The sequence below is a fragment of the Cladophialophora immunda genome (assembly GCF_000835495.1).
Source record: "Cladophialophora immunda strain CBS 83496 unplaced genomic scaffold supercont1.3, whole genome shotgun sequence".
Classification (NCBI taxonomy): Eukaryota; Fungi; Ascomycota; class Eurotiomycetes; order Chaetothyriales; family Herpotrichiellaceae; genus Cladophialophora; species Cladophialophora immunda.
In genome coordinates, this window is record NW_015622543.1 from 5393415 (window position 1) to 5420234 (window position 26820).

Below are 26820 nucleotides of genomic sequence, written 5' to 3' on the forward strand. Positions count from 1 at the left end.
CACATAATTTGCTGCAGCAGTGGATCCAACCTCAACCATTTCTTCTAACAGTACCGTCACATCGGCGATGTTAACTACATCGGCAATCCTCTTCTCCACAGAAGACCCCAGGGCACTCACAGACAGGCCTTGGACAACGCTTGCGAACTTATTCTTTGCCGCTTGCACGTATCCTGGAGCACCAGGAGTGCCCGGGTACTTGTTAGCCGTGATGTTGATTTCTTGGCCCTTCAGATCGAAGGTCATGTATCCGGTCATGTCTTGGGCGTTTTCCGTAATCTGGACGTGTCTCATTCCGGCGGATATCGCCAGTGCGGTTGCGTTTGACACCAATGCATCATTCATGTTCAGTGGATCTCGCAAGTCGACCGTTATAGCCGCGGCGATCCCGAAGGGAACACTGTATTGAGCTGATACAAGCGAATTAGGTCGAGGAATCCAATTGTTCGGCGTCAGAACCGAAGGCCCTGCAAAGATGGTGACGTTCTTGATATCCTCCGCACTCCAAGTTTGGTTCGTACTGGCTCGATAGTCGTTGATGGCATACACGAAGGCTTGGGCGCGTGCATGGACAGGTGCAAGCTTCAGGATCATCTGTTCGCCGGTCCAGCTTGTACCTAGTCCGGCGGTCAAGAGGTTAGGCTGTGGACTGGGTGAGAAAGCATGGAGAAACCCTAGAGGATTCTCGAGGATATCTGCAGGGCCGACTACTCCGGCGTGGGCCAAGAAGGCTGCTTCAGCGCCAAGTTGACCTGCACGAGCAGGATGCAGGCGTTTGGTCATGGCACCGGTATTGACGAAGGCGAGGAGACCACCTGAACTGGAAGCAGCCAGGCCCATTGCTGATGCGATGGTGTCAGCATCCCAGCCCATGAGACGCCCAATCGCGGCAGCCGTTGCAAGATCTCCATTCAGCCCGGGATTGTGGAAACCTCTGATCGACTCCACTTGCGATGTGCTTGCTGCGCCGATCCGAGTTGCGAGTTCGTATCCGACCGCCATCGCAGTGAGGAGCTCCCTGCCAGTCTTGTGGTGGGCGGCCGCAACGCATAGTAGGGCTGGAAACATTGCAGAAGCTGGATGAGCGGAATTGACAACATGCTCGAATTCAAAGTCGGCTGCAGCTAGGCCCATCAAGAACATCTGCCCCGACAGCGAGGAGACTGTGCCGTCCAGAGCGGTGTACGCTGCATGCGTGCTTCCCGTTCCATATGTGATATTTACTGCCTTCACTGCAGAGCGATAGACGGGCTGGACCGTTCCCGCGAGCATAGCGGAGAAAGTGTCGAGGATGAAAACCGGTAGAAGCGCCAGGAAGCTCGATGGGATCGCGGAAAAGGTGGCATTGGCCGCGAATTTCGCCAACTCGGCCGTGTAATTTACAGTTATGGTATTCATTTTATCTCGGCCAAGTCTGGGGTACGATTTATGTATCCACTCTCGAGAGCCGTTCTGAAGTTCACTTTGCAAAGGATTTCTTGGTAGTATCTCTGGCTGGTCGGACGGTCTTTATAAACGCTCGACAGCAGCATCACATCCGCTGCGTTCACAGTATGAGATAGCAACAGACTACCAGCGTTCACCTGGCCCCGCGCTTACAGACCCTATTTACAATGCTCAAAAGACCCTAAAGGAGCTAATAATATACCATTGGCTTTTATTCGTTGGCACAAAGCGCACAGCCGGACTAACGACTCCGAAATACCCCTGTTGGGGCAAGGCTGCGAGGATTGCAGCGAACCATTTCATGTCCGATCTGGGCCGACACCGGCGCCGCAATACGTGCCACTTCCGATATTGCCACTTGAGGAATGCAGCTCGTCGACCCCATCCCCGCTCACAATCATGTAACCAGAGCTCTTTGGCCAAGGTTTGTGCCTTCGAAGGCAGTGTACTTACGTCCCCAGTTTCTTAGACACAAGTTTCGCATTGAGCCACCTGTTGCCGCATTTTCCGTTAGTGGACATCATCTCAGTGAAGTCTAATTACACTTCCCCATGTTTTTCTTTTCTCCAGGGCTGACATTTGAAAAGCAGGATTCGGCCTCAAAGGGACCCTATGGCAGAGGGCGTATAAAGTGTTAGAACGACCTAACACCGGCCAACAGCAAAGTTAGAGGGGGCCTGGAATACCCAGATATCGCCGATATAATGAGAGTTTGACCACTTTATAGAGCAGAAATGAAGGAGTTTCTTTCCCTCTACTGATGCAGATTTACTTGCCTATGTACGATTTTCTTAAGAACGACTGCGCCTATTATCGGCTAAGAGAACCTCCTCGCGTCGAGACGTTCTTGAGAAGGCACCAAACTAGCCCAGACCGCAAATCTTTTTCGTCTTGATGTCAGTCTTTGAACAGGTCCCACAGTTTCTTCTTCCACGATCTAGAGTCATATGAAGCTTTCGACGCCGGAGCAATCCATTCTCGGCGATCCGAGAAGTCAACTTCATGTAGACGAACCCTGGGAGCGATCAGCCCATCAACTCTTCCTGTGAGGAGATGTAACGGTACATACCAATGAGTCTTGTAGTAGAGCTTGAACCCAAAGAACAGGATGAAAAAGGTGGGAATGGTGATGTAACACGCAATAAACGATCTCCAGTTGAAGGGGTGTTTGAAAACAGTATACCCCTGAATGAACAGGAGGAAGATATTGAACGCAAAATTGAGGCGGTATATCCAGATGCTCCCAAACGCTTTGTAAGGGAAGGTGCTGACGTCGATGTTCTGTTTCTTTGCCGCTGCTCGGATCTGCAAGTGAGTGAAAATGATGGCCGCCCAGGCAATGTAAGCTGCAGTGCCTCCGACACTTGTCATGTATGCGAATACTTGGCCCGCGGAGAGCTTTCGATTCATCAGGCATAGGAAACCCCAAAGGTTCGAGGTAAGTATAGCAACCCAGGGAACTGTTCGAGTTAGTTGCTTGAGTGGAAAGAGACATGTCCATTTGTGAGGCTTACCTCCTCGGGATGTCGTTCGAGCAAAGATCTTCGGGGCCCTTCCAGTCAACGCCAGCGAGTAGACTGTGCGTGACTGCACATATACCACGCCATTTGCCGCCGAGACAAACGCCACTGTTATCAGAGCATTGACAAAATGGCCGGATGTCTTCCACCCTGCCTTTGTAAAGCCGATCGTGAAAGGCGATGACGCAACCACCGAGTCTGCATTGAGAAGGTCTGGAGAGTCCGATGGACATATAAGTCCTTGGAAAAAGGGCATGCCGATGTAAACGACCAAGATGCGATATACCACAGAGTTGATGGCCTATGTGAATTAGCCAGGTCGCAATGCTCACGACTTCTGAAGTAGTGTACCCTTGGAATGTCCTTTTTCGGATTTCTCGATTCTCCGCCAGCGAGGGAGATAATCTCCGTACCGACGTAGTAAGCTGCCGCGAGCACGAATACCTGTCCGAATCCGTCGATTCCGTGTATAATAGGGCCTGAAGGACTTAGCTCGGCAAAAGCAGCCTAGGTTCTTATGGACTTACCGGTTGGTTTCGTCCAATATCTGAATCCAATATATCCACCGCCGAACCCACCTACATCCGCGACGATGGACAGGATGAAAAGGATGATGAGGGAGAGGAACTTGAACATGCCGAAGAAATACTCCAGCTCGCCGTAGACATTCACGCCCAGAAGCGTGACCACGGAGAAGACTGCCCAGAAGATGAGAGCCCAAGCGTAAGAAGGCATCGTGGATTCTGGCACCCAGTAGCGTAAAATCAAGATGGCCGAGTTCCAGTCTTCTCGGCGTTAATCAAACAAGGGCATCGACCTTGGGATGGGGAACGCACCTGCAGCGAGGAAGACGCTCCACATGAGATAATACAGCCACGACATGGCAAAACTCAGCGCTGGATCAACGAATCGGCCGGCATGCTGTCACCATGTTAGTTTTGGTTGCAGGTATAGGTAGGACACTCTTACTTCGACAAAACCGCCATGGATCGGGAACAACGTAGTCATCTCGCCAACACTTTGCATGAGCACCCACACCGAGATTCCTGGAGAAGATGAGCATGGGGAACAAAACAGCGTTTAATTAGGGGGACCCTTGACTTGCCAACAATGATAAACCCAAGCAATGCCCCCAGCGGACCAGACAGGTAGATCGCATAGCCTAGCCCGTAGAATGTGCCTGGACCAATGATGCTGCCGAGCGCGATAATCACAAAATGTCTTCCCTTCAGACCTCGCCGTAGCCCGTCGTCAAGGACATCTCCAGAAACGTCTCTCCTGGCGGCATGGCTATCTGGCACGTCGTCGGTCACCTCCAACGCAGTAATTGTCTTTTCAGGCCCTACTACAAAAGTCGCAGTGCCATGGTCAATACTTGAACTGCTGGACTCCACTTCGAAAGCCATGCTGGACAGTTTCTGCAAAAACACAGTTGACGGTACTTCTTAAGGTCCATGCAATGACTTTATAGGACAGATACACTGGGGCGCTGAATGCCACTGAATCCACTTTTGAGTGTTTCCCACGTGGCGGCAGTTCTTCGCCTTCGCGAAGGCTGGCAGAGATCTATCCAGCGCCTGGATCATGGTCGCGATTCTGAGAGGATCTTGCACCATCAAACGTAGTCCGGCGTTCACCGCGACCGTCGGTTCCGACTTGATGGGTGCGGCTTTTTGCCCTTGTAGAGACGATACATCTCGGAGTGCCCCAGACCGCGCGTGGACGTACGCCGAGAGTCGAAGTCGCGCAATTTTCGCTCCTCTGGTGTGCTATCACTCGAGTCAGGCCCAGAATGTGGGAAGATCCACATTTCGTAACGTCTTCTGGATCAGCGTCAGACCAGCTGCACACTCGGTTAGTAGGCATACTAAAGCAGAAGGCTACAAAAACGTGGAAAATCCGCCCAGGAGAGACGCGATCCAGGATGGCCCGGATCCAACCAACCATCCAACGGCTCTGGTTCTTCATTTGCCATCTAATCTTCTCCCCGAATTTCATCGTTTCGATATCCTTGAACCCCCTCGACACATTGTTACCGAGACATATCCACAATCGGTTCCCTTGGGGGTGAAAGTCTTTTGCTATGGAGAATCTCCAGGCCCACGGGACGGTTAAAGCAACAAAGTCTTTCATGAAATGAAGCTTTCGAGCCAAGCTATTGCATTATCTTGACTATATTAACATCATGTTAGCCCATGGACCAACCAGATGTCGGTATAACGTAATGAAAAGCCGTTTTCTCCTCGGCAGCAGAGGCTCAAAGGGGATATGAGGGTCAAATGCGTTCTTTAGCAAAATGTTGTGGTCTCAATTCGTAACTATCCGCCAAACAGAGCACGACCAGATCGAATCCCGCGCTTTTGCAACTGGCGAGGTCGAATGTACATTAGTAGGTGGGTACACAAGGCTGTTTTGAAAGCAATCCTCGACGGACTTCTCCGATTGTCGTAGGGAGCGAGCCTTGAACCGTCGACATAGAAATCAATTTTCCTTCTCTGGTGCCTGTAGACTGTGCGAGAAATTCAGTTCCTCAGCTGATTAAATCTCATACTATGGCTGCTGTTGCCCTTGGTCGCACTGCCACTACAGTTCACGGGGAGGATGGCTTGCACAAATTCGCACATGTGATTGCGGCGGCGTTTTCGAATGACGCCCTCAATCGGTACCTGTTCTTGGGCCGTGAGTCACAGCCAGATCACCCCAAACTGGCCAATTTCGACCATCGGGTCCAATACTGGCTGCCACACATCAAAACCCGGTTCGAGAACGGAGGCATACTAATTCAAACTTTCGAATGGGCTGGGGTGGCGCTTTGGTAAGAGAAAAGTCGCAAGACAACACTCCACTCAGTCTTTCCGCTTGACGAAGAATTGGCCCCCTCCTTTCCGAGCTGACCAGGCGGCGACAGGCTTCCTCCTGGGATTGAAAAGCCGGTCACAAACTCTGCAGCTATCTCTGAAGGAGCTGTCGAGTATAGACGGAAATTCGACGCCCTCAAGAAGAAGCATTTGGGCGATCGAACCTACTGGTATCTGAATTTGATTGCACGGTCGCCGTCTAGGCTAGAAAAAGGTATGATCCGACCACGGGGATTGATGGGCTGGGAGAACCAAGGTCTATTGAAGCATTGCTGACCTCTCTCTCTCTTGGATTCTGGTACAGGCGCCATTCGGAATCTGGTGGAGCCTTTCCTGCAGAAAGCCCGAGAACAAAACATCCCTGTTTGGCTCGAAGCAACCAACCAGCACGCAAGAGAAGTCTATACCCATTTGGGATTCAAGACCGTCGAGGAAGTGAGAATAGGCGAGGGAGTTGTCAATGCCGAGGGGTGGGCCCAACCAAACGGTGAAGGTGTGCTAACGTACGGGATGGTTGCTGGACTCTAGCGTGAAGCAAATCAGTGCTCCTGAATGTGAGGGCCACCGCGGCGAAAACAGGCCAACCGTCTGAAGAGGAGCATTAGGTGCACAGATAGACCTGTTTATAGGATTTTCTTTCGAAAAAGATATCATACCTACCCTAAGTAGGATTGAGAGAATGTAATGTTGACAACATTCGGGAAGGGAGCGAAGATTGGAAGTTCTAGGCTCGGGGTCTTGTACTACCCGTCAAGGGCCTGGACAACCTGGGCCCAATCTTCGTCACCGTAAGCACCAGGCACTCTGTGGCCGTCGAAAAGACTGGCCATAACCACGCGATCCTCTTGCTCGCCCTCCCAAGGTTGTCGGCCATGCTGAGCAATGATATTATCATAGACGAGAACATCACCTCGCTCCCATTTGTGCAGAACTCGGATCTCGTCGGTGATTTTAGCCAGGTGAGCCAGGTATTTGTCCGGGATAGGAGTTCCGTCGCCGAAAAGTTGTTGAGCGGAATTCTTTCTTCCTTTGTTAGCGTTGTGCAGGTTGTTCTGATAATAAGCTGCCAGGCCCGTGAAGAGTGTTGGGAGGTTCGTCTCTGGCTGGGTTCGGACAGCTGGCAATCGGTGCGTCAAGACAATGCTACCGTCCTCTGTCCACTCCCACGTGGTATGTTTGCCGCGACCATACCGAGCAATTTGAGCCTCAATCTTCGCCCGCCTTGTGGCCTCATTGTCCCCGTCCTGGATTTCTTTTCCGAATGCTTGCTTCAGAGTTGATCCGCCCTCATACTGCTTTTCCGCCTTGTAGGTGACTTTGCTGAGAATTCCTTTCTCGGCGAGCTCAGAAACAAACTCGGGAATCTCCTGCTGCGCTCTATAAAACAGTTCCAGAGATGATGAGATGGGTGTTTCACCCCCCTTTTCTGGAACCCGGTGACCATAAAAGAAGATATACTCGGGAGCATGTGGGACCTGTGGAGACTCGTTGTGATTGTAGATCAGAACATCCTTTGGCGCCTCATTCGCCGGTGCCACGTTTGGGGCCAGTACTGGTCTGTTGACGACAATTCCAATAATTTCGTGCGGATGGTATCCGAAAGCGTGAGCAAACTTGCTGAAGTCTTGGGCGTTGTGGATAGGAAGGCCGCGGAATAGTAGAGTTCCGTGGCGGGCGAGTGCCTCGGTCAAAATGCCTCCTTGCGCTTGGAGTGATTTGATAGTGTCGACGACGTTATCTAGGTCGATTTCGCTGCTATCACGAACAGAAGGTCTCAATGCTAGCGGAATGGCTGTGTCCTTAGGGTGAGGCGCACCAAGGATACGCTGGTTGCTCGATGGCAGATCAAAAGGCTCAAACGTGATAAGCGTTGAGGGTAATGGGGCAGCATCGAGTTTGGCTGAATGCGCCCCGAGTAGCCGCACTGTAGTCGCCATCGCTCCCGATCGAAATGGAAATCCTTGAGATTGAAAGTTGGGATGTGACTTGTCCGTCAAGGATGACTTTTTGACGATATATATTCGATGCACAAGAGAAGTGAAACAACCGTCAGTGGGCTTCTCCGGCGGACGAACTAAGTACTAGTTAGGCGGCGTGGCGTCATCCGTTTCTAAGATCACGAAAGCGACTTGCGTCCGCATTCTGTTCTCCGGTCAACACCATGCTGCTCTTTCCAGATCCTATAGTAGAGTTTGAAAGCCAATGAACAGGAACGGGCAGCTTCGACAGAATAGCCAGGGCGGGGCAGTGGCCACACGCGGCCAGAAAATAAGATTCGCTACAACTGAATTGTCTGCACAATGAGCATAAAGAAGCAGAGCGCGAAGCGGCTTCCAAGGAGCGCACCCTGTGCTAAATGTATGGATTTAGAGGAATGTTGCAAAGACTGAGGATCAGGGTGAGGCTGGTGATGTCGGCAGACTTTCTCGTCATACTCGCCCATACCGAGGGAAGTGAAATTACTGTGATTTCGCTCCTTCCGTTTGAGGCTTAGTGTCGAGTTAGCAGAGACGTAGGTAATTTTGAGAAAGTGTCTCTCCCTCACCACCAAACTTCTCCATTCGAGGAGCATAGCCACCCTTACGCGCTCGACCACGGATGCGGTGCCGCCCCCGACCATCCCCAAACACATGGATATGACCTCGGAAGCACAATCTCGCCATAGCGATGGTGCTCTGCCGGTTTCTGAGCGCGCTGGGCGGAGTCGGCCTCGTTCAAGCGCTGCTTGTCAAATCTGTCACAAGAAGAAGGTCGCTGACCAATGCCTTCGCACAGATACTCTCCCTTACTGACTTGTGAGGCTCACCAGGTCAAATGTGACTTGTCCGAAAGTCAGTTTCCTTGTACGAATTGCACTGTAGCAAAATACGTTTGCAAGTAAGCACCGGCTCTCTTCATACGTTGATCCAGTCCCTGTCAATATCCGCGCTGCTTTCCAGATAGCTAAAATGCAGTTTCAGGCCGCACCAAAGGAAACGTAAACATTATGTGCTTAGTCCATCTCCCCCTCCTGCGCAAGGTCGAGAAGAACACACTCAACTTCAGAGGTCCCCGTCGCGCCAGCCTTCTATACAGCAACCGCCGGCTCAGTCCAGACAATCTTTGGTGCCTTTATCGCACTTGATCCCTGATAGCACGCTGTCAGACAGCACCGACCTTGATGACAGTCTCCCAGATAAGGGAGAATGTTTCCTTGGTCGTAGCGAGTACCTCGCGCCGGGTATCCCGTTCAACGAAGCGAAAGCAGACAGCAGTGTACGCAGTTCTCAACTTTCCGAGATTGACTCAACAATTCTATACTTACAAAGAGCATTTGATCTGCCCTCAAGGTCTGTGCAAAATAGCCTCGTCGATAACTTCATGACTTTTTGCCTTCCGTGGATGCCCATTGTCGAGCGATCATGGCTGGAAGAAAAGGACCACTTCAAGCCATCTCCACTACTTCTGCAATCAGTTTTCCTCGCCGGTAGCAGGGTGGCCTCTGGTCTTTTACCCAATATATCATCCGAGGACTTCTATCGGAGAGCCAAAGCCTTGTTCTACTGTGGCTATGAAAAGAACAGAATCATCAATATTGTGTCACTCTGCCTGTTGCACTGGTGGAGCCCCGCAGGCCCTGAAGAGCTCCCAGCGGACAATAGTGATTTCTGGTTGAGTATCGGGGTACGGTATGCCTATCAAGTTGGTCTTCACAAGCAGCCAACAGATGGGAAGCACGCAGCCCTCAAACGCAGGATATGGTGGACGCTCGTTGTAAGTTTTTAGTACTGACCTCGGCGGGCGGCACCGCTGACAGTGAATCAAGGCTAGAGATTGCATGATATCTGCCTCCCTCGGCCGGCCGCGGACAATATGCTTGGAGGATTGTGATGTGAGTCCACCTTCTTTGAGAGATTTCTCTGTTCAGGGTCCTACCAGCCGATTATACGTGGCTTATGTGGGTATTTGTCAAATCATGGGCGACATTGCGGAACACCGAATGCGACAGAAGTTATCTGGCAGTCCTCGTGTTCAGTTTGAAAACGCTCTTTACCGCTGGGTTAAAGATCTGCCCCCTGAGCTCCGTCTGTTCCATCACGGATCAGAACGAACCTTAAGCTCATACAATTTCCAAGCTCGACAACTTCTCATCCACTACTTCGTAAGCTTGGTGATGTTGTTTGGAAGCTCGGACTCGCAAAGGAAGCACACTGCCACCTGTCTTCTGGCGTCTTCTTTTATATGTGGCATCTTCCAGGACTTCCTGGCTCGAGGAGAGCTACGCTATCTAAGGGTGAACTTCGCCTTTCTCAGCTTGGCTGCGGGGCTGTCTCAATTGACGGGGTATCGATACTCGGCTTTGCGTAGCTTGGCAGAGCATGAAATTGATGTCATCAAACTGTCGTTGCAAGAGCTTTCCGTGAAGTGGCGTTCTGCGAAGGGGGCGCTCAAATCGTTGGTGGACGTCGCCAGCAGCATGTCGCAACAGCCGCAGTGGCCGGAACCATGCCCAAAGCTTTCGTCAACCGCCCTTCTCTTCTTCGAAGATTTTGGCCCCGAATTGTGCGAAGCATGGAGCATACTGGTGGGCCAGGATCGCCTCTCAAATTCTCTTCCGACTACCAGCCTGGGGGCTTGCAGAGCAGCGACCGACCACGCCGAACACTTCGAGCCGTCAACGTCAATAGACCCAACAGTGGTGGTTGAGCCTCCATCAGTCCCGGACATGTCGTTCGACTCGCCGTGCGCTTTTGGTCACCAAGGCGTGGATGGACTTCACGGACAGGTTGCACCATTCTGGCCTGGATGGGACTCGAGTGGGACGTGGCTATTGACTGACTTGAACGATGAAGGGCTGTGGTGATCATGTCCTCGACCAACCAACGACGGAAATGGGATCCTGAGAATTGGCATTTGCAGCGCCGCAATATCTAAGACCGAAAGCTGTTTGGAACTGGAAAGATGAAGATTTGCCAATATAGGCGCCAGAATCAACCATACAAGATTGTCCTTCAGAGGAATGGCAATAATACACTTATATACACCGAAGAACGAGTTCCGCTTGTCACTCTGAACGCACAAACAGAGAGCCAGACCAACTTATGTGCGATCTCTATCCAAGCTATTGGGCTAAGACGATATGCGTTCCATGTCAGGAGGTGCTAGAGGCGCCGACGCAGGCTCTCCGGTGATTCGGCTAGTTGACGGCGATTATCGGTTCACCAAACTTATCGTCAACTGCCATGATTGCGCATGCTACAAGCCCCATATCAAGTCTTCACACTATCAGTTCGACGTATGATAGATTCGACAACTCGTACCCATCCTTGCGGAAGCATCGAGTGGCAGTGCACAGATCCACTCCACGAGGTTTTCTCCGACAGAGCTTGAGGCAGCTGTTAGCCTACATATACTGAGTATAAGAACATTATACTTGAGCCCCCGCATTAGTGAGCAAAGAGCCACGGTCCAGCAAGCCTGCTTTGCTTCTTGCACAGAGCCACACGTATGTGTCGTCGACAGACGATGTCGAAGGCGTTGGAATGCCAAATGCCCGAAATCCTTTCTTCAGCATCCCTTCGCTCAATATACAGTCATAACGCAAGGCGCAACAAGAATTTGCAACCTCGCATCCACCAAAGGCTACTATCATCCACTGCTGGATCCAGGAATAATGCCTTGCCGCTGAGTGGGCTTCGTGTCCTTGACCTCTCGCGCGTTCTTGCAGGACCGTACTGCACACAGATCCTGGCCGACTACGGAGCGACGGTCCTCAAGATAGAACAACCCGGAACTGGCGACGAAACTCGGCAATGGCGAGTCTCTGGTGAAGATCTGATGTGGAAGGACCAATACCCACAGATGAGCCTCTACTTTGCGGCCGTCAATCGGAACAAGCGGTCTATGACTCTGGACTTGAAATCTCCTCAGGGGTTGGAGATCATCCAAAAACTGGTTCGGAACAGCGATATTCTAGTCCAAAACTTCGTGCCTGGGAAAGCCGAGTCCATGGGGCTAGGATACGATGTTCTGAGCGCAGAAAATCGGCGATTGATCTATGCGAGCATTTCTGGGTACGGCACAAGTGGACCCAGTCGCTCCCGCGCCGGCTACGATGCCATAGCTCTTGCTGAAGCCGGTATTCTGCATGTCACTGGAGAAGCTGATAGCGCCCCTGTCAAGCCTGGCGTTGCGATGGCGGATATGTGTACAGGACTGTATGCACATGGAGCGATTTTGACTGCCCTTGCTCAGCGAGAAAGAACCGGTCGTGGAACGAAGATTGAATGCAGTCTGTTCGAGACTTCTTTGAGTATGCTGATCAACGTCGGGCTCACGGCCTTGAACTTGGACAAGACTAGTTCAGCCCGCAGAAGAGGTGAAAGGTATGGTCTAGGTCACCCTAGTCTGGTACCCTATGGAGGTTTTGTGACAAAAGATAACAAGAGAATTTTTATCGCCGCCAATAACAATCGCCAGTGGCAACTATTCTGCAGGGCGCTCAAGCTTGACGAGATCGCAGGCGACAAACGCTTCTCGACGAATGATGGGCGAGTCCAGCATCGAGATGAGATCAACCGCGTCGTCCAGGCAGAGTTTCAGAAAAGGACAAAAGAACAGATGATGCAGTTATTGGAAGGCACAGGTTTGCCATATGGAGGTATCAATGATGTGGTGGAAGCTTTGGAGCATCCTCAGTCGCGTGCCAGAGGGATGGTCACGACAATAGAGAATTTTGAAGCGGCGAGAGACGGAGTTTTGAGCCTTATTGCACCCCCGGTCACGTTTAAGGACACCAAATTCGCAGGGGTCAGGATAAAGCCGCCTGTTCTGGGTGAACATACCGCCCAGGTGCTCGAGGAACTCGAATATACCACTTCTCAAATGGCAGAATTTCGGAAGGCAGGGATTGTCTGAATGAACCCTGTGGCTCATAAATCAAAGACATTACAGTGCTGTATGAAATTCGTTCTCGCTGAGACTCGCTCCTTGCCGGACGATGATCCGTATACACCAGTTAGAAGCTTTGAAGACGATGATATTAGAAGTAGTATCAACACTGGGACACTTTTAGGCTTCTATCACGAGACTTTAATAATATACTGACTTCAACGTTTACTGTGCTTTCTTTCCGTGAACTCTCTCATGTACTTAGCTGGCTCGGATCCGCCATCACTGAACATACTCGCAAATGAGTCGATTCCCGCCTTCACACCGAAGGTCAGATTCGTTTCTTCCCACAGCTTGACCAGTCTCTTCTGGGCTCTCATAGCTTCCGGCCCATAGGAGGCGACGAGCTCGACTACCTTGTCGACCCCCTGCTGGAGCTGTCGAGCGTCTTCGTAGCTGGCGTCAACCAAGCCCCATTTCTCCATCTCCTTTGCATTGTAGACCTTTGCCAGATACACCAATTCTTTGGTCCTTTGCCAGCCGACGATATTGACCAGGAGCCTCGCCTCGATAACCGAAGGTATTCCGAACTTGGTCTCCGGCATACTAAAGGACGACTCGTGTGTCGCGTATCGAAAGTCACACGCAGCCGCCAGTTCCAGGGCTCCACCAAAGCACAGCCCGTGAATCTGTGCAACTGTGACGACGGGCAAGTCCCTGGCTGCCTGACACGCCCCATGAAGCCGTGAGATAAAGTCCTTCGCGTCGTTGTAGTTGTCGATCGCGGCCATCTCAAAGATATTGGCCCCGGAACTGAACGCAGCAACCTTGGTCTCTGAAACAGCGCCCTTGATGACGACGCAACTCAGTTTTGGCTCACTGGCGAGCGATCGTAGTGTCGACGTCAGCTTGCCGATCAGACTGCTGTTCAGACTGTTCAGTCGCGCCGCGTTCGAGATTGTGACGGTTGCGACTGTCCGTCCATCTCCGCTCGGCGAAGGTGTCACAGAGCAGATAATGTCACCGCTGCTGTCCTTGTCACTGCTCGAAGTTGTGGCGCTCTGCTGGCGGACCGGGGTCACATGGAGTCCTCGTCGGGACTGTCGGCCAGCCAGTCTATCCGCCTCCATGACATCGCGCCCTCTCGTCCCTGGAACTCGAACGTTTCTTGCAGCCGAGCGTGCAGACAGCGCAACAAGGATAGGGCTTCTCTTCGTATTATTACTCATCGCACGTTGCTGGATAAACCTTGGTCTTGGTATAAGCAGCAGCCTTCGGAAAGTGGCTGAGCATCGGCTAGACGAACCCATCGTGGCCATCGTTGTTGTCTTCACAGCCGGCTGGGTGTTCTCTTGAACAGATCAAGTCGTTGGATCCAAGGACTCTAGAAGGTGTATTTGACACGACACATATATATCGTCCTGCTTTTCAGAACAGCAATCTCTACTCCATGTCCAGTACCAGTTGGTCAAGCAGTCCAAGATTAGTTGGTTGGAGACGGCAAAAGAGAGACGGATTTCCCCAGGATCTTCACACCCCGCGATGCGGTTTGCTGTGCCAAACGCCGAATACCGAGCCGCGAAAGCTCCGTCAAATCGCCGTGAATGGAAACTTCGGCAGCAGGAATCATCGCTCAGTTTTCCGCTTCTATGCTATAGAAAGCGATCTCCTTCAAGAAAATAGTGAACCGTAATGTTATCATCCGGTGATGATGTCCAGGTATGGCGAATGACTCCAAGTGCTTTGCTCCTGAAAGTAATCTTGCATTATCTGATTTGGAGCAACGTCTGGCAGATCCGCTCTTTCAAGATGTTCTATTACAGGTTTGACCAACTTGGGACATACCTCTCTGGTCTAAAGAGACTCTCCAATGCTCCTCCTGTCCTCGGGCTAAAGTACCACTCATCGCTGCTTCATGTCTGACAAGAGGAATGGTCTTATTCACCACGAGCAATAGCTAGACTTCCACCACCAACTTAAATCATCCATATGTAAGGATGGCATAGCCAATGTTTCCCAGCGACGTCCACATCTATGATCAGGAACAGGACGCAAAGTTCTGGATTCTACCGACATGTGCTGTCACCTTTGGTAGGCTATACGTATCATTTTGGACTGCGAAGAGGGACTGACAAAGTACCGATCAACTCTCCTCACAAACGTCAAGGGATTGTTGGTAACTTTACAACTCAACAGAATGATGCCAACTGTAGGGTTTCAGCCCTTGGTATATCGCACCCAGTGGACGGTCAGCGATTTCATTCCAAATTTCTCGCCAAACACGCCCGTGTTGGAAGCGAGACAATTTGCAATTTCGTCCAAGGTGTGCGGGGTCCACGACGAGGAAAAGCCGAGGACGGTCGTGGAGACGAAATACAACCTCGTTAATCGAGAGAACTGAGAGCTCTACACCCGTGTTAACTCTAGTCCACTTTGCTGGACCGTCGGAATGGGGTGATGCGGCGAAGCGAGCACATGGTTTAATAGAAGAAACAGGGCCAGATCCGAATAGTAGCCCCGAAGAGACAAAGTATCTAGTCCGCCATTTTGTTCCTCTTTCGCAATTTGAGCATCTTATTTGTCTATCATACTGACAGGACCTGGTGGGGCTGGACCTGCTGGAAACAATGCTCTAGCTTCCCGGCCAAAGCTCGCATTTGGCTCTAGCAACGGTTCGAATAACGCCAAAGAGGATTAGTTCACTATCATGCCACGACTTGAGTGCTTTGCGTGATCGCCCCATTATATGGCGAGGATATTCTCGCCCATTTCCGCGCTCTGTCTAACTTCGAGGTCTGGAAGGAGCAGTGGCGTATATCCCCTGGGCCTGATATAATAAAGTTAGCCCTACAGGTGAGCAAGGCGGGCTTCTTTCTCAAAGCATGGTGGTTGTTATCAAGGCTTCTCTTCTCAGTTCTACTCCAAGATACACGGCTGCGCTCTGCCTTCAAGATGGCGACGCTATCCAACAATGGAAAGACTGCACTTTCCTCAGACACGGAGTTTCAGAACGGTTCCGCTCCACAGTTAGATTCAGCAGATGATGTTTCCCCCGCGCACCTTCGATCCTCTTTTTTCCGCAGGACCCTGTTCCAGATACTAGTCGTGGGTCTGTGTGCCTTTTGCGCACCAGGAATTTGGAGCGCCATGAACGGTCTCGGGGTCGGGGGTTCTCAGAGCCCCAATCTCGTGAACACCGCCAACGCACTTCTCTACGCCTTGATGACCGTAACTTGTTTTGCTGGGCCGTGGCTCACCAACGCCATCGGCTTCCGGTGGACGCTCGCGGTTGGCTCGTTGGGATATCCCCTGTATGCAGCCGGGCTATATCTCAATAATCGCACCGGTGCCACCTGGATGGTGTATTTCGGGGCTGTTACCTGTGGCATCAGTGCTGGCTTCTTTTGGAGTGTCGAGGGTGCCATTGCCACGGGGTACCCAGAGCAGCACAAGAGAGGACGCTACATCGCCACATGGTTCACCTTCCGGAACTTTGGGAACATCATCGGCGGCGCCATTTCGCTTGCCATCAACCATGCCACAAATCATCGCGGCAAAGTCGGTTACAAGACGTACCAAGCGTTCATTGCTATTCAGTGCCTCGGGTTTTTCTTCGGCTTGCTGCTTTCGAACCCGGAGAAAGTGCGACGCGATGATGGTACCCGAATTCAAGCCGCCAGAGGCATCGATTGGAGGACAGAGCTGGCCCAAATGTGGCGCTTGATCCGCAGCAAATCAATCCTCCTGCTGACTCCCTTGTTCTGGTACTTTGGCTGGATCCAAGCATATCCCGGCACATATCTGGCGACATACTTCACCGTCAGGTCGCGTGCCCTCGGAAGCTTCATGTCGGCTGTCGTTGGCACGCTTGCCACCTGGCTCTGCGGCACGCTTGTGGACCTGCCGTGGACGAAAGACCGAAAGACGCGAGCCATCGTGACATACGTCCTGATAGCCCTGCTCAATAGCGCCACGTGGATCTGGGCGGTGATTATACAAAACGAATATCGGCATACAGATCCCACGTTGGACTGGGGTAATCAGAATACCTTTGGACGTGGGTTTGGGCTGTACATGTTTGAGCGCATCAGCCTCGGCATGGTCGAGAACTACATCTACTGGTGCATCAGCAATCTTTCAGACTCTCCTGGAGACCAGATTCGGTACAGCTCTCTCCTCCGAGGAATCGAAACCGCGGGCGTTGCCGTCGGGTTTGGAGTGCAGGCGGTTCCGACGGCGCTGATCGCAACGGCAAGCATCAACTTCGCGCTCTGGTTCTTTGCGCTGCCATTCAGCTATTACGCCACGCTGCAAGTCCTACGCAAGTTTCGCAAGCTTGAACAAGAGCAACGGGAGCAAATGGTGGAAGTTGCCGCAGCAGTCGAGAGCAAATAGGGCCTGGCTGTTAGCAACGGCAGTCACAAACAGCGAGGGTCCCTCAAGCCCATGAAATTTGCCAAGTGAAGGGCAATAAGATAGTCACGAACTTTAAGCGTGTTTTCAACGTGCAGAGTACATGGCGGTACAGCCCGATTCGTGGAACGGCTGCAGTGATAGAATCTCTTGACATACTCAAATACATGACGGCATAGTATCAAGAATCAGCGGAGATGGACTTTCCATGGTTGAATTACAGGTTGGGAGGCACATTCGGCCATTAGAGATTGACTGCCCGTGTACTAAACATTCCAGACAACTCCTACGTCAACGCACTCTACAGACACCCACTCATCAAACACTCAGTCTAGAAATCCACGCATTCATCAGCATCATTTAATCAGCTAGAGACCTTCACCCCGTCACGGTTTCACTGTAAACGCGAATGGGACAGCCAGATCCGACAAGAAAGTCGTCTTGGGAGTGCCCGTGATGCCCGCCGCCGCCAAAGCCAACTTCGCCGCGGTTTGGTTGGCCCCGAAACAAGCGTCCACGAAGCCTCCCGCCTGAGCCTGCTTCTGCACCACGAGCTGCGCGTACTGCGGTAGTGGGCAAGAACGGCCAGGCCCCGAGTCGCAGCCCACGACGGGATACACGACGTCGTTGAGGATGATGCGGAGAAACTGCCCTGGTGTCTGGCCGCGCTTCCCACTTCCCGTACAGGTGAGACGCTCAAAGCCAATGGTGCCGCGCATCGTCACGTAGCGTGACGAGATGTATCTCTGATTGTCGGGGATGCGGTCCGGTGGTAACGGCGCTTGATCGTCAAAGACGCCGATTTGGCTGACGAGCTGATTGATTTGGGCGTCGTTGGTGAGTGTTACGATCAGAGGGGGTGGGGCGAAAGTGGTGCCGTCGCTGGAGGTGTATGTCTTATTCGGTCCATCGATGAAGCGCGAGACCAGGGCCGAGAGGAAAGGAAGCATAAAGGTGCTGTTCTTGAGTGATCCAGGCCCGTGACCGTAGTAGAAGCGGAGATCTTGGGAGTATTCATAGGCTTGCAGCTCTTGCTCGGTGAAGACGTTGCACCATGGACTCCTTTTGCCGGTCATTTCGCTCTCAAAGCCACAGAGGAGTGGAAACATGGCAACGTCCGTGGTGTTGAAGTTGACAGCCCCTTTGGGTGTCGTGAGGGCGTTAATCCGCGCCACAATGGGAGGAAGATAGACATTGGCCCACGTGGCGGCTGCTGGTCCGCCCATGGTATCGTTGTAGGCGGGACATAAATCGGACACGCCTAGAGAGTTTGCAAGGCCTCGCGGATCCGTATTGTTCAGCACATACACTGTCCCGAGTGTAGTAGCATTTGGACCCAGGAAACCACGAGCAAAGAGCTTGGCAGAGTCGATGACTCTGGGTGACGTGGGGAAAAATGCATTGGCCCAGAGAAGGAACGGACTGTTGTCGGTATAGAGGTCAGAGTACCTCCACCGGTATGTGGCACCCATGTCGTACAACTCCTTGTAGCCACCAACGGAGAGCTGGGTGAGGACTTGGCTTGGATTTTCCAGGACAGGGTTCCAGGTGCTGATAAAAGACAAAGCAGCTTGGCCCGTGGCAGAGGAGTTTTGGATCTTGGATTGGAGGCCCAGCCATTGTTTGTACACAGCTGGGTCGGGATAACGAGAGCCGTGGCGGCTGGTTATTGAAGCCATGTCGATGGTGCATCCTTCGGGGATTTCGTAAGGTATATCTGTTACATTTGGGCCTGCGTTTACAAAGTTGAGTTAGAGGCGAGAAATCAAATTTGTTCACAGCGTGTTCGGAGTCTTACCTGGGAACCATGGTGAATTACCTCCAAGAAAAGGAGGAAACATGGCAGGTATCGTTCCGGGTTGACCACCAACATCAGTGAGAGCGATCGTGCTACTCACGGACGTTGCGAGAACCAAAGTTTGCAAGACAAGAGGGAGCTTCATCTCTGAAGGATGCAGGGCTCAGTTGCGGAAGTTGAAAGTACTTCTTTAGATGCGCAACTCCCCTCAATTTATATTTTCTTCTTGCCAGCAGGCCAGAGTGCTTAGGAGACAAATTGCGCATGCTGGACATCGCATCGGATGCCACAGATTCCACATTCACGGCGCCCGTAGTCCAATCAGTGAGTAGATGTCTTGCATACTCACTGTAAGTCTCATGTCGATGCTAAATTAAGTGTTCAAAGCCCATGAAGCTGCGTAAGTGCTGGAATCTTGCTCGGGAGGTCTCCGAGAAGCAACACTTGGCACTCAAGCAAATCGTCCGAAGCCAATCTGAGGCTGCGGGTGTTTAGAATCTCGCATCTTGACAGCAGCGACAACCTCGTGCGATCGTGAGTTAGGGAGAAAGGGTGCATTGAGAATTATTTCCGAACGGATTCCTGGTGACGCAGCGAGCGGGCTATCACAACAGAACGCTGCAAACCACGAGGCTATCATGCAGTTGCAATTGTGCTGTAGGACAAACTGATATGGCAACGCCGTCGTTGTGGCTGAGAGCATCGTAAAAGCCTTTGCCAAGGGGCCAGGACGTCTCCTTAAATCCAGCAGTGCAGCCACGCAGATATTCCGGGTGAGTTCCGGGACGTTTACTTCCAGGCTTGCGCAGAGCGGGGACATTGGTGGATCTTATTTAGAATACGTAGAATATACGAGTACGGGGTAGCACTGGTTCTAGCACCAATCTGGCAGCTGAAAGACACCTTTACTACTTGGCACCAAGAGAAGAGCGGAAACTCCCCAGAGCTCTAGTACGACCCACTTGATGTCCCTGACAAAAGGAGGGACTGGTAATTAAGATCAATTAGTTAGTTATATTTGGTGTTCGTGTACCTTCCGACAGGCTTTTACAGGTTAATCTATGGGTAATACGAGGGAATGTGCAAATTCCAGCGTGATCGTGTCGGCCCGTCCACTCATTGAGTTGCGGGTCAAGGCCATTCGTGCTGTAGCCACTGCGGACAGGCTGCGCTGGGGTACGATATGGTAATCTGTCTACTTAGGTGAAACTTTCCAGTTCTTGGGGACGAATCTAGGCCGCCAGTGGGCTCGTACCCAAGCCTCGTCACGATACGTCAAGCTACCATGATTTGATTCTTCACGGTGTCGCCAGCTAATCCGTGCCAAAAAATGACGGCCAACCACCCCCTATGCTGCCTCCAAGCTACTGGCATTCTCACTGGTAGATAGGCAACACCTCCACTGTCATTATGCTTCACTGACCATCTGCAAACGACACTCCAGGTACTACGCAAATTCAAAAGCAGCGAATGCAGGAACTGGGCCCATCTGCAAACGCCAAGTGACTGAAATAAGCATTTGGAACTGAGGGCGGGCTCATCAAGCGGATCACGAACTCTGCAGGAGAAGGCTGTGGCTGGAGACCATATGGCGAACCTCGATCGCGAAGTAGTTTGTATCACTGTCCTCCTATCTTTACGCCACACTGTGCCTTACCGCCTTCCCATCACACGCACTCAGCCATGGTTCTTTTCATGTCTTTTTGTTTAGGAAAGCGAGAATTTCCAGCAAGGGTTCAGCCGAACTTCGAGAAGCTAACGGCTGCGTGTAGCATACCAGCTAGAAGACGTATGAGCTTCTCACACGTTCATCTCACAATATTCCTCTTTTCATTCGTCTACCGAGCCCTTACTTGCATTCCTGAAGCCACATTTTATGAGTAGAGAAGGGTTTCTGTTGCTACTCCCCGGGCCACGGCAGGGGCTTTTGATGGTGAAGCGGACAGTAAGCAAGAGTGACACATTCGCTATGCCTGCGGCTGAGGAATCTGGCTCGGCAGCTTAGCGTGGACTCCTGCTACCACCGTCCTATCTAGGACTTCCGAACTGTCTTCGGAAGGGAAGTAGTACTCTTTCATGAGATACGTTATATAATCGAGAAAGCCATCTCGGACTAGTAAATTTCGACCACGATGGGATGAATGAGAAGATACAGCATGATGTGCACGCTTTTATATCACAACCCATGATGCACGGCTGCACTTTCGCTCGTTGCGACGGGCGAGCCTCACTTTTGGTGCGTGCTTGTTGTTGAATCAGTTTCGTCCTGGTGATGCCCCTGCAGGTAGCTAGCCCAGAGAACTTTGTTCCCCAAATGAATTATCTGTTTTGTGTTGCGTATGTGGATGGGCACTTTCGAAGCGTGGTGAGGCTGAGGTCTAGCAACATGCAAATTGACTCCGATGCGCTGACGTGGCAAAGTAGTCAGGCGGAAACCAATGTTACACAACAGAAGTCAATTGCGCCAGTCGTTCAGCAGAGACTAGCGACTTGGATTTGTACCATTGCTCGAGGATGAGGGTGCGGCAACTGCCATTCCCTGCCAGACTGAGTCTTTAGTACCCCGTAGGTAGGCAGGGTTCGTGACAGTGCCGGAGCAGTGGATCAACACAGGTTTCAGGGATACTGTGGTTGGATGCGAGAAAGAACCAGGCAAAGGAACGTGCTGGATGACTTGATTTTCTGCACTTGGCCTATTACAGGGTATCTGCGCTGGGTGGCGTAGAGTGCTTCCGTTAGCGTTCAGCCTCAGCGCTTCGAGCATGGCGGCCTCGACCCCCAAGCAACATTCCAGCTCAACGGCCGACATATCATCGCAAGTCAAACGACGAGTCAGATCTCGACCCTCCTGTATAGATACCCATGCGGGTCATTGGGGGATGATGTAGGCGCTTCTTCAGGAGCGAATGTCACAAAAGAGGACTGCACTGGACATCCTTAACACAGTGCAAAGCCTTACGCGCAGCCCAAGTTCAAATACGACACGCCACTAAGACTAGTATTACAGGGCACAGCTAAGACTGGACCCATGGCGCCACTAAAAACCGAGAGCAACCTTTGCATCGACGCCAGAACTTGGCAAACCGATGACCTCCATTGTCCACAGAACCGGGGTGCGAGGCTGGTCTCCCAGGCTGCATGTTTTGGCCTAGGCTAAGAAGCGCCTAGGTAAGTGCATTTTCAGCCTGATGCTCTTCATTTTTGAGGAGATCTTCCTCCCCACTAGATGTTTGAAAGAGCCTCAACATTTATTATTCAGGCATTCTTATCTCCAGCAAGCCGACATAGTCTCATTGTTACTCCTACGGCTATCTCGAACCTCGAAACAACGATGGCCGACGCAGTTGCAGAACAGCAAGGTCGAGATATGGCAAATGTAGTCTACGGCCCAGCTGGACATTTCAGCCCAGAAGTCAGCAATCTGCGATCATATGTGCAGCATGTCCTAGATCTTTTGAAACAATACGATCCAAATAGCCAGTTACGTGGCTATCTCCAGGACAGTATACACGATTTAGCCAATTTTGGAAGAAAGAAGCTTCAAGGTCGGAACACGACTCCAGACGCACCGAAGCTCGCGACGAAAGACTTGATGTTGTCTTTTGTAACAATACCTCAACGCTCAGATAGTCCCGTGGATCAGCTCTCGCCAGACGACAACTTGGATAAGTTCCTTGGCGAGTTCAGGAAAAAGTTATTTGAGAGCGGTGATGCAATGATGAGCATCTGGTAAGTCGAGTTTGAAGTACGGAACAGGGTAAGGCTGAATAGATGCATTGCAGTTGCTTAGCTCCCACTCCCATTGAAGACGTCGGTGCGATCATGTCATTAAGATCAAAGATGTTTGGTTCACCGTCTCGCATCCGTCGCAAGTACGAAGCCCCACGGATTGGCATCATCCTCACCATTGACGAATATTGGCTCCTCGGCACCGAGATTTGCGAAAACTTACTAGGAATTACGAATGCAGAAGAGCGTCTTTTGATACCGGCTGAGAACTTTACTGCCCAAGGTATTTCAATCCAAGTTCTGATACGGACCACTACATTGCTTATTGCTTCTGCCAGCTTCGGAGTCCGTTCCGTTCCTTCGTGACCTGGATTGGAACAGATTCGAGTTTGAGTGGTGCCGTGATCCCCCAAACTGGACTTCATCCTTCGACATGTACATTTGGGCATTGCATACGACCCAGCCGAAGGTCGAAGGAGTCACGGTCTACGTCAGACAGGTGCAACCCCGCTGGGAAGTACTGCTTGCATATAGGCAAACTCAAGACGAAACTTACTCAAATCCCAGAAGGCTCTTAGTTGACTCTCGGAACGCCTTTGGTGCAACACCAGCCGATCTGGAATGTCCCGAGTTGATTGCAATTAGATTGATGCTTTCAATTGCTTCCCTGCTTTGCGAGGACAACAGGAAATTCCGCGATTCATGCCTGAATCGCATATCTCAGCTAGTACGTTCCGAATCCATTCTCCCTTTTGCGTCTTGCTGCGCAGATACAGACGCTGAAGATTATTCCCCGTCAGAGGCTGAGCGGACGCAAACGGCCGTCCCGAGAGAAAATCAACTTCCTTCTGCATCTGGACGATCACAGGCAATGCGGGCTCCGAGGAATACGGAGGACGAAAGGCCTGGTACAGGACATCTCAGACTTTGCTAAACAGGTGCAACTAGCACGCTCGCAAGCAGTGGATGCGGTAAGCGAGCGATGTGACAAGCTGGCCCGAGATCTGGGAAACCTTGAACATGATCTCAGAAGCTTGGGGGAAATGTTTACGGAGACAAGTGACATGGTTAGTATGGCCGCCCTCTGTTTGTTCGCATACATAATTCAGTCTGATTCAAGCACAGATAAAGATGCAGGTTGACTTGGAGCAGATTAGCTTCACGGGGGTACTGGCTCTGCTCGCTGCAATATACTTGCCCTTTACATTCACAGCGGTAAGCGTCTCGACCAAATGATAACGATTCAGAGAATAATAGTAGCGGCTCTCAGGGGATGTTTGGCATGAATCTTAAAGATCCTTTATGGTCAACGAGCACGTCACATACAAGCAACAAAACTTCTGCATCCTCGAAATTGGTCAGCAGTCAGAGCAATTTGACTACTCAAAGTCAACTCTCAAGTGCCACAGCAATCGTCCATGCCACAACGACGTCTCCAGCACCTGCGCTGATCTCGACAGATTCTGCGAATCTTACAGCCTCTTTCGCCGCAGCCCTTGCCAGTCAGCCTGGTTCATATCTGTTCAACTTCAAACAGTTTTGGTACATCGCAGTGTCCGTGACGGCTGCCACCATCTTTCTGCCAATCGTTGTCGGACCAGCCTTTCGAGCCACTGTTCAATTCTCTTACAACCACAGAGAAGTCTGGAGGCTCCTTGTGTTTTTAACCCTCGCAACCGGCTCCATTACTCTCGGCGTCCTGGAAGGCTTCATCGCTGCATGCGTCTTTGGGACAATACAAGCCTTCTTAGCCTTGTTCATGCTGATCAAAAGATCACGGAAACCCACCAATGACAAGCCGGTAAATCGATGGATACTCTATGCTTCGGTAGTTGCGGGGTGTATGTCTTTCGACCTCTTGCACCTGAATTGGGCATTTGATCCCAAATCCTCGATTTTGACATCCATCTCGAGTTTGAGATCTGGATACACATTATGGCCCTCGCTGACTGGGGTTGTGGCTCCGTTCTGGCTGTTCTACCTCTGGGTCTGGAATGACAGGCCTCTTCCCGAAATGGCCAATATTGATCGGCTGTCTGCTAGGATTCCTCTACTGCCCATGTTTCTCAACAAGATCGACCACCTGAAGAACAACCACCTAGCCACGCGAGAGAGCCGCGCAGCTCTGCGCAGTATTTTCATCTTGTTCGGCTGTGGCTTCAACGTCATGTTGAGCCTTTTTCTACCTTTTGGCTTGTACCTCGGTCTGGTGCTTACCTACTTTGGACTCTACGGTGTTCACAAATGTTTAGTAGCCTCTACAAGGCGGGACAGCTTAGCAGACGGCTTTTCCGGAAGCAAGATCACTTGGTTGATATTTGAGATAGTGGTCGTGCTCTCTAGTTTGTTCTGGATCTTCAGCAATTTGGGAGTTTTAATGGGCGCTCCCGGTTTGTTTCCTTGGCTCGCCCTACGCGCCATCTACTCCAAGAGATTCATTCCTTGGGTGTTCAGGACGTTGCGTCAGGCGGCTCGAGCTTTTCGCAGTAGCAGATCAGCTACTGCAGTTGTTAATCAAGCACAGGACTCGACCCGACATCATCAACAGGTATGAGTATACCTCAGGCTGTTGGCATCATAGGTGTTGGCTGGTGTCAAATCGACACATTCAGTATCCTCGGAGCTTATCGGCGGGAGCAACGGAGATGAGGTGAAATGACAACTTTTGAGTCTAGGCCTTTCCCTTACGCTACTTCAGAGGACTGGCAACTCTCAAGTGACGGCGAGCAGCACAGCGCAGTGGGTGAGTGCGTGTGTCTCCGTGGTGGTCGTGCCAAGACATAGCGACATGGCGATGTCGTTATGTCTTGGCACCCAGCAGCCATCCACCCAGCAGCCATCCACCCAGCAGCCATCCACCCACCATGTCACCTCATTCGACATCACCTCATTCGACACTTCTCGAGTGTCTGGAGGAGGCGAAAGCAATCGAGACCATAATCACGACGCGTGCTCGGAGTCAAGTCAGCGCAATCACACCAAATATATATGCTTACGAGTTGCTTTCCCTGAGCCGATCCCAGCGGCATACTTTCGTCACTAGTCTACGTCAAAATGCGTTCAAACGGATAGGCAGTGATCGATGAAGTTGATGTGGTGGCTATTCTATCATCTGTCTCCTATAATTAACCTTAATAACAATTGTCAAGGTGACGACGAACAAGAATAAACAACTGGCCTTGGGAGACTGAAAAGGACCGACCGTGATGACTCCTTTAAATGCACTATGAGCTACCAGACGGACGGACGACTTGAGAATCGGGACCCGAGTCCAAAGTCTAACCCATTTATTCTCGGAGAGGTCGCCCATGAGTAGATCTTTCGAAAGTTATCTCTATCTACTAAGATCGTTCCTCCTCCTGTAGAACTCTCGAAGTACTATCGACGAGCTTCCTCGCTGTCTTCGGATATCATCCATGACATTGTCAAGCGAATGGCCCGTTGGTGATGAGAAAGGACTTGGTATAGGTAGGACCTGATCTGTATATACAGTCGTTTGGCGCCCCGAGGGCACCCAGTCGATAGAAAACAATCTCGCCGCTGTTGCAATTGGACCCGGTGAAAGTCCATATGTAATCGTTTTGAATCTGGGATCCTACTTCGACAGCTGAGAAAGTGAGCGCCGGGGATGCAAGGTTGTGGCCTGAAATTTTTTCTGTCAGTACTAATAGGTTTTGGCATTGCGTGCATGATCGGACGATGCACCTTTCGCGACAGGGATACACCGGCCGCGCCTGTATGTGAAGTCCAGACCAAGATTTTTCGGGAAGTCTTCGATGCCCCATGAAAACCAGAGGAGGTGCTCACTTACATTCATTCAAGGTGCCGACTGTGAAGACCTGGGAATTCCCCCCCTCACATTGACCGCTTGACGGATAGAACGCGAAGGTAGCCTCCCAGGCGTTGCGAGCCGCAAGTCCCCTAGGAATTGAAGTTGTATCTGTCGAAGGTCGCGCGTAGGACAGGGCTCCCACTGACACAAGGACCATCTGAAAAGGAAATAAAATCTTCATTATGATCGCTGTGATAAATTATATGTAGGAAAAGCTTCTCGGTAGACTGCAGCGTGATGAATTGCTGTAGCCTTCTTACTTCTCGCCGTCTCGTCTCAGTTGTCGACAACTCCTGGCCATCTCCAGCTCTTATACGCTGAACCTGTCAGTCGGTAGTCCCCCAGCGTGCGTCA

General features: G+C 51.4%; 6 protein-coding genes across 6 annotated transcripts; 4 read left to right on the top strand and 2 right to left on the bottom strand.

Moving 5' to 3' along the window:
* Positions 1-5475: 5475 nt before the first annotated feature.
* Positions 5476-6516, top strand: PV07_06223 (uncharacterized protein). The gene is made up of 3 exons (XM_016393178.1): positions 5476-5781; positions 5875-6038; positions 6129-6516. Exons 1-3 carry the CDS (start codon positions 5519-5521, stop codon positions 6350-6352), a joined length of 651 nt encoding a protein of 216 aa, XP_016250697.1. The 5' UTR covers positions 5476-5518; the 3' UTR covers positions 6353-6516.
* On the bottom strand, positions 6446-7872 carry PV07_06224 (uncharacterized protein). The gene has a single exon (XM_016393179.1). The coding sequence runs from the start codon at positions 7759-7761 to the stop codon at positions 6568-6570; it is 1194 nt and encodes a 397-aa protein (XP_016250698.1). The 5' UTR covers positions 7762-7872; the 3' UTR covers positions 6446-6567.
* A 616-nt stretch (positions 7873-8488) lies between these two features.
* On the top strand, positions 8489-10750 carry PV07_06225 (uncharacterized protein). The gene is made up of 4 exons (XM_016393180.1): positions 8489-8574; positions 8634-8701; positions 8785-9577; positions 9630-10750. Exons 3-4 carry the CDS (start codon positions 9185-9187, stop codon positions 10665-10667), a joined length of 1431 nt encoding a protein of 476 aa, XP_016250699.1. The 5' UTR covers positions 8489-8574; positions 8634-8701; positions 8785-9184; the 3' UTR covers positions 10668-10750.
* A 579-nt stretch (positions 10751-11329) lies between these two features.
* Positions 11330-12721, top strand: PV07_06226 (uncharacterized protein; the record flags this gene model as incomplete). Its single annotated transcript, XM_016393181.1, has 1 exon — positions 11330-12721. One exon carries the CDS (start codon positions 11330-11332, stop codon positions 12719-12721), a length of 1392 nt encoding a protein of 463 aa, XP_016250700.1.
* A 4772-nt stretch (positions 12722-17493) lies between these two features.
* On the bottom strand, positions 17494-19050 carry PV07_06227 (uncharacterized protein; the record flags this gene model as incomplete). The annotated part of the gene is made up of 2 exons (XM_016393182.1): positions 17494-18839; positions 18906-19050. The coding sequence occupies 2 exons, from the start codon at positions 19048-19050 to the stop codon at positions 17494-17496; spliced, it is 1491 nt and encodes a 496-aa protein (XP_016250701.1).
* A 3186-nt stretch (positions 19051-22236) lies between these two features.
* On the top strand, positions 22237-25188 carry PV07_06228 (uncharacterized protein; the record flags this gene model as incomplete). Its single annotated transcript, XM_016393183.1, has 6 exons — positions 22237-22634; positions 22688-22917; positions 22973-23361; positions 23411-23701; positions 23760-23849; positions 23905-25188. The coding sequence occupies 6 exons, from the start codon at positions 22237-22239 to the stop codon at positions 25186-25188; spliced, it is 2682 nt and encodes an 893-aa protein (XP_016250702.1).
* Between the last annotated feature and the right edge of the window lie 1632 nt (positions 25189-26820).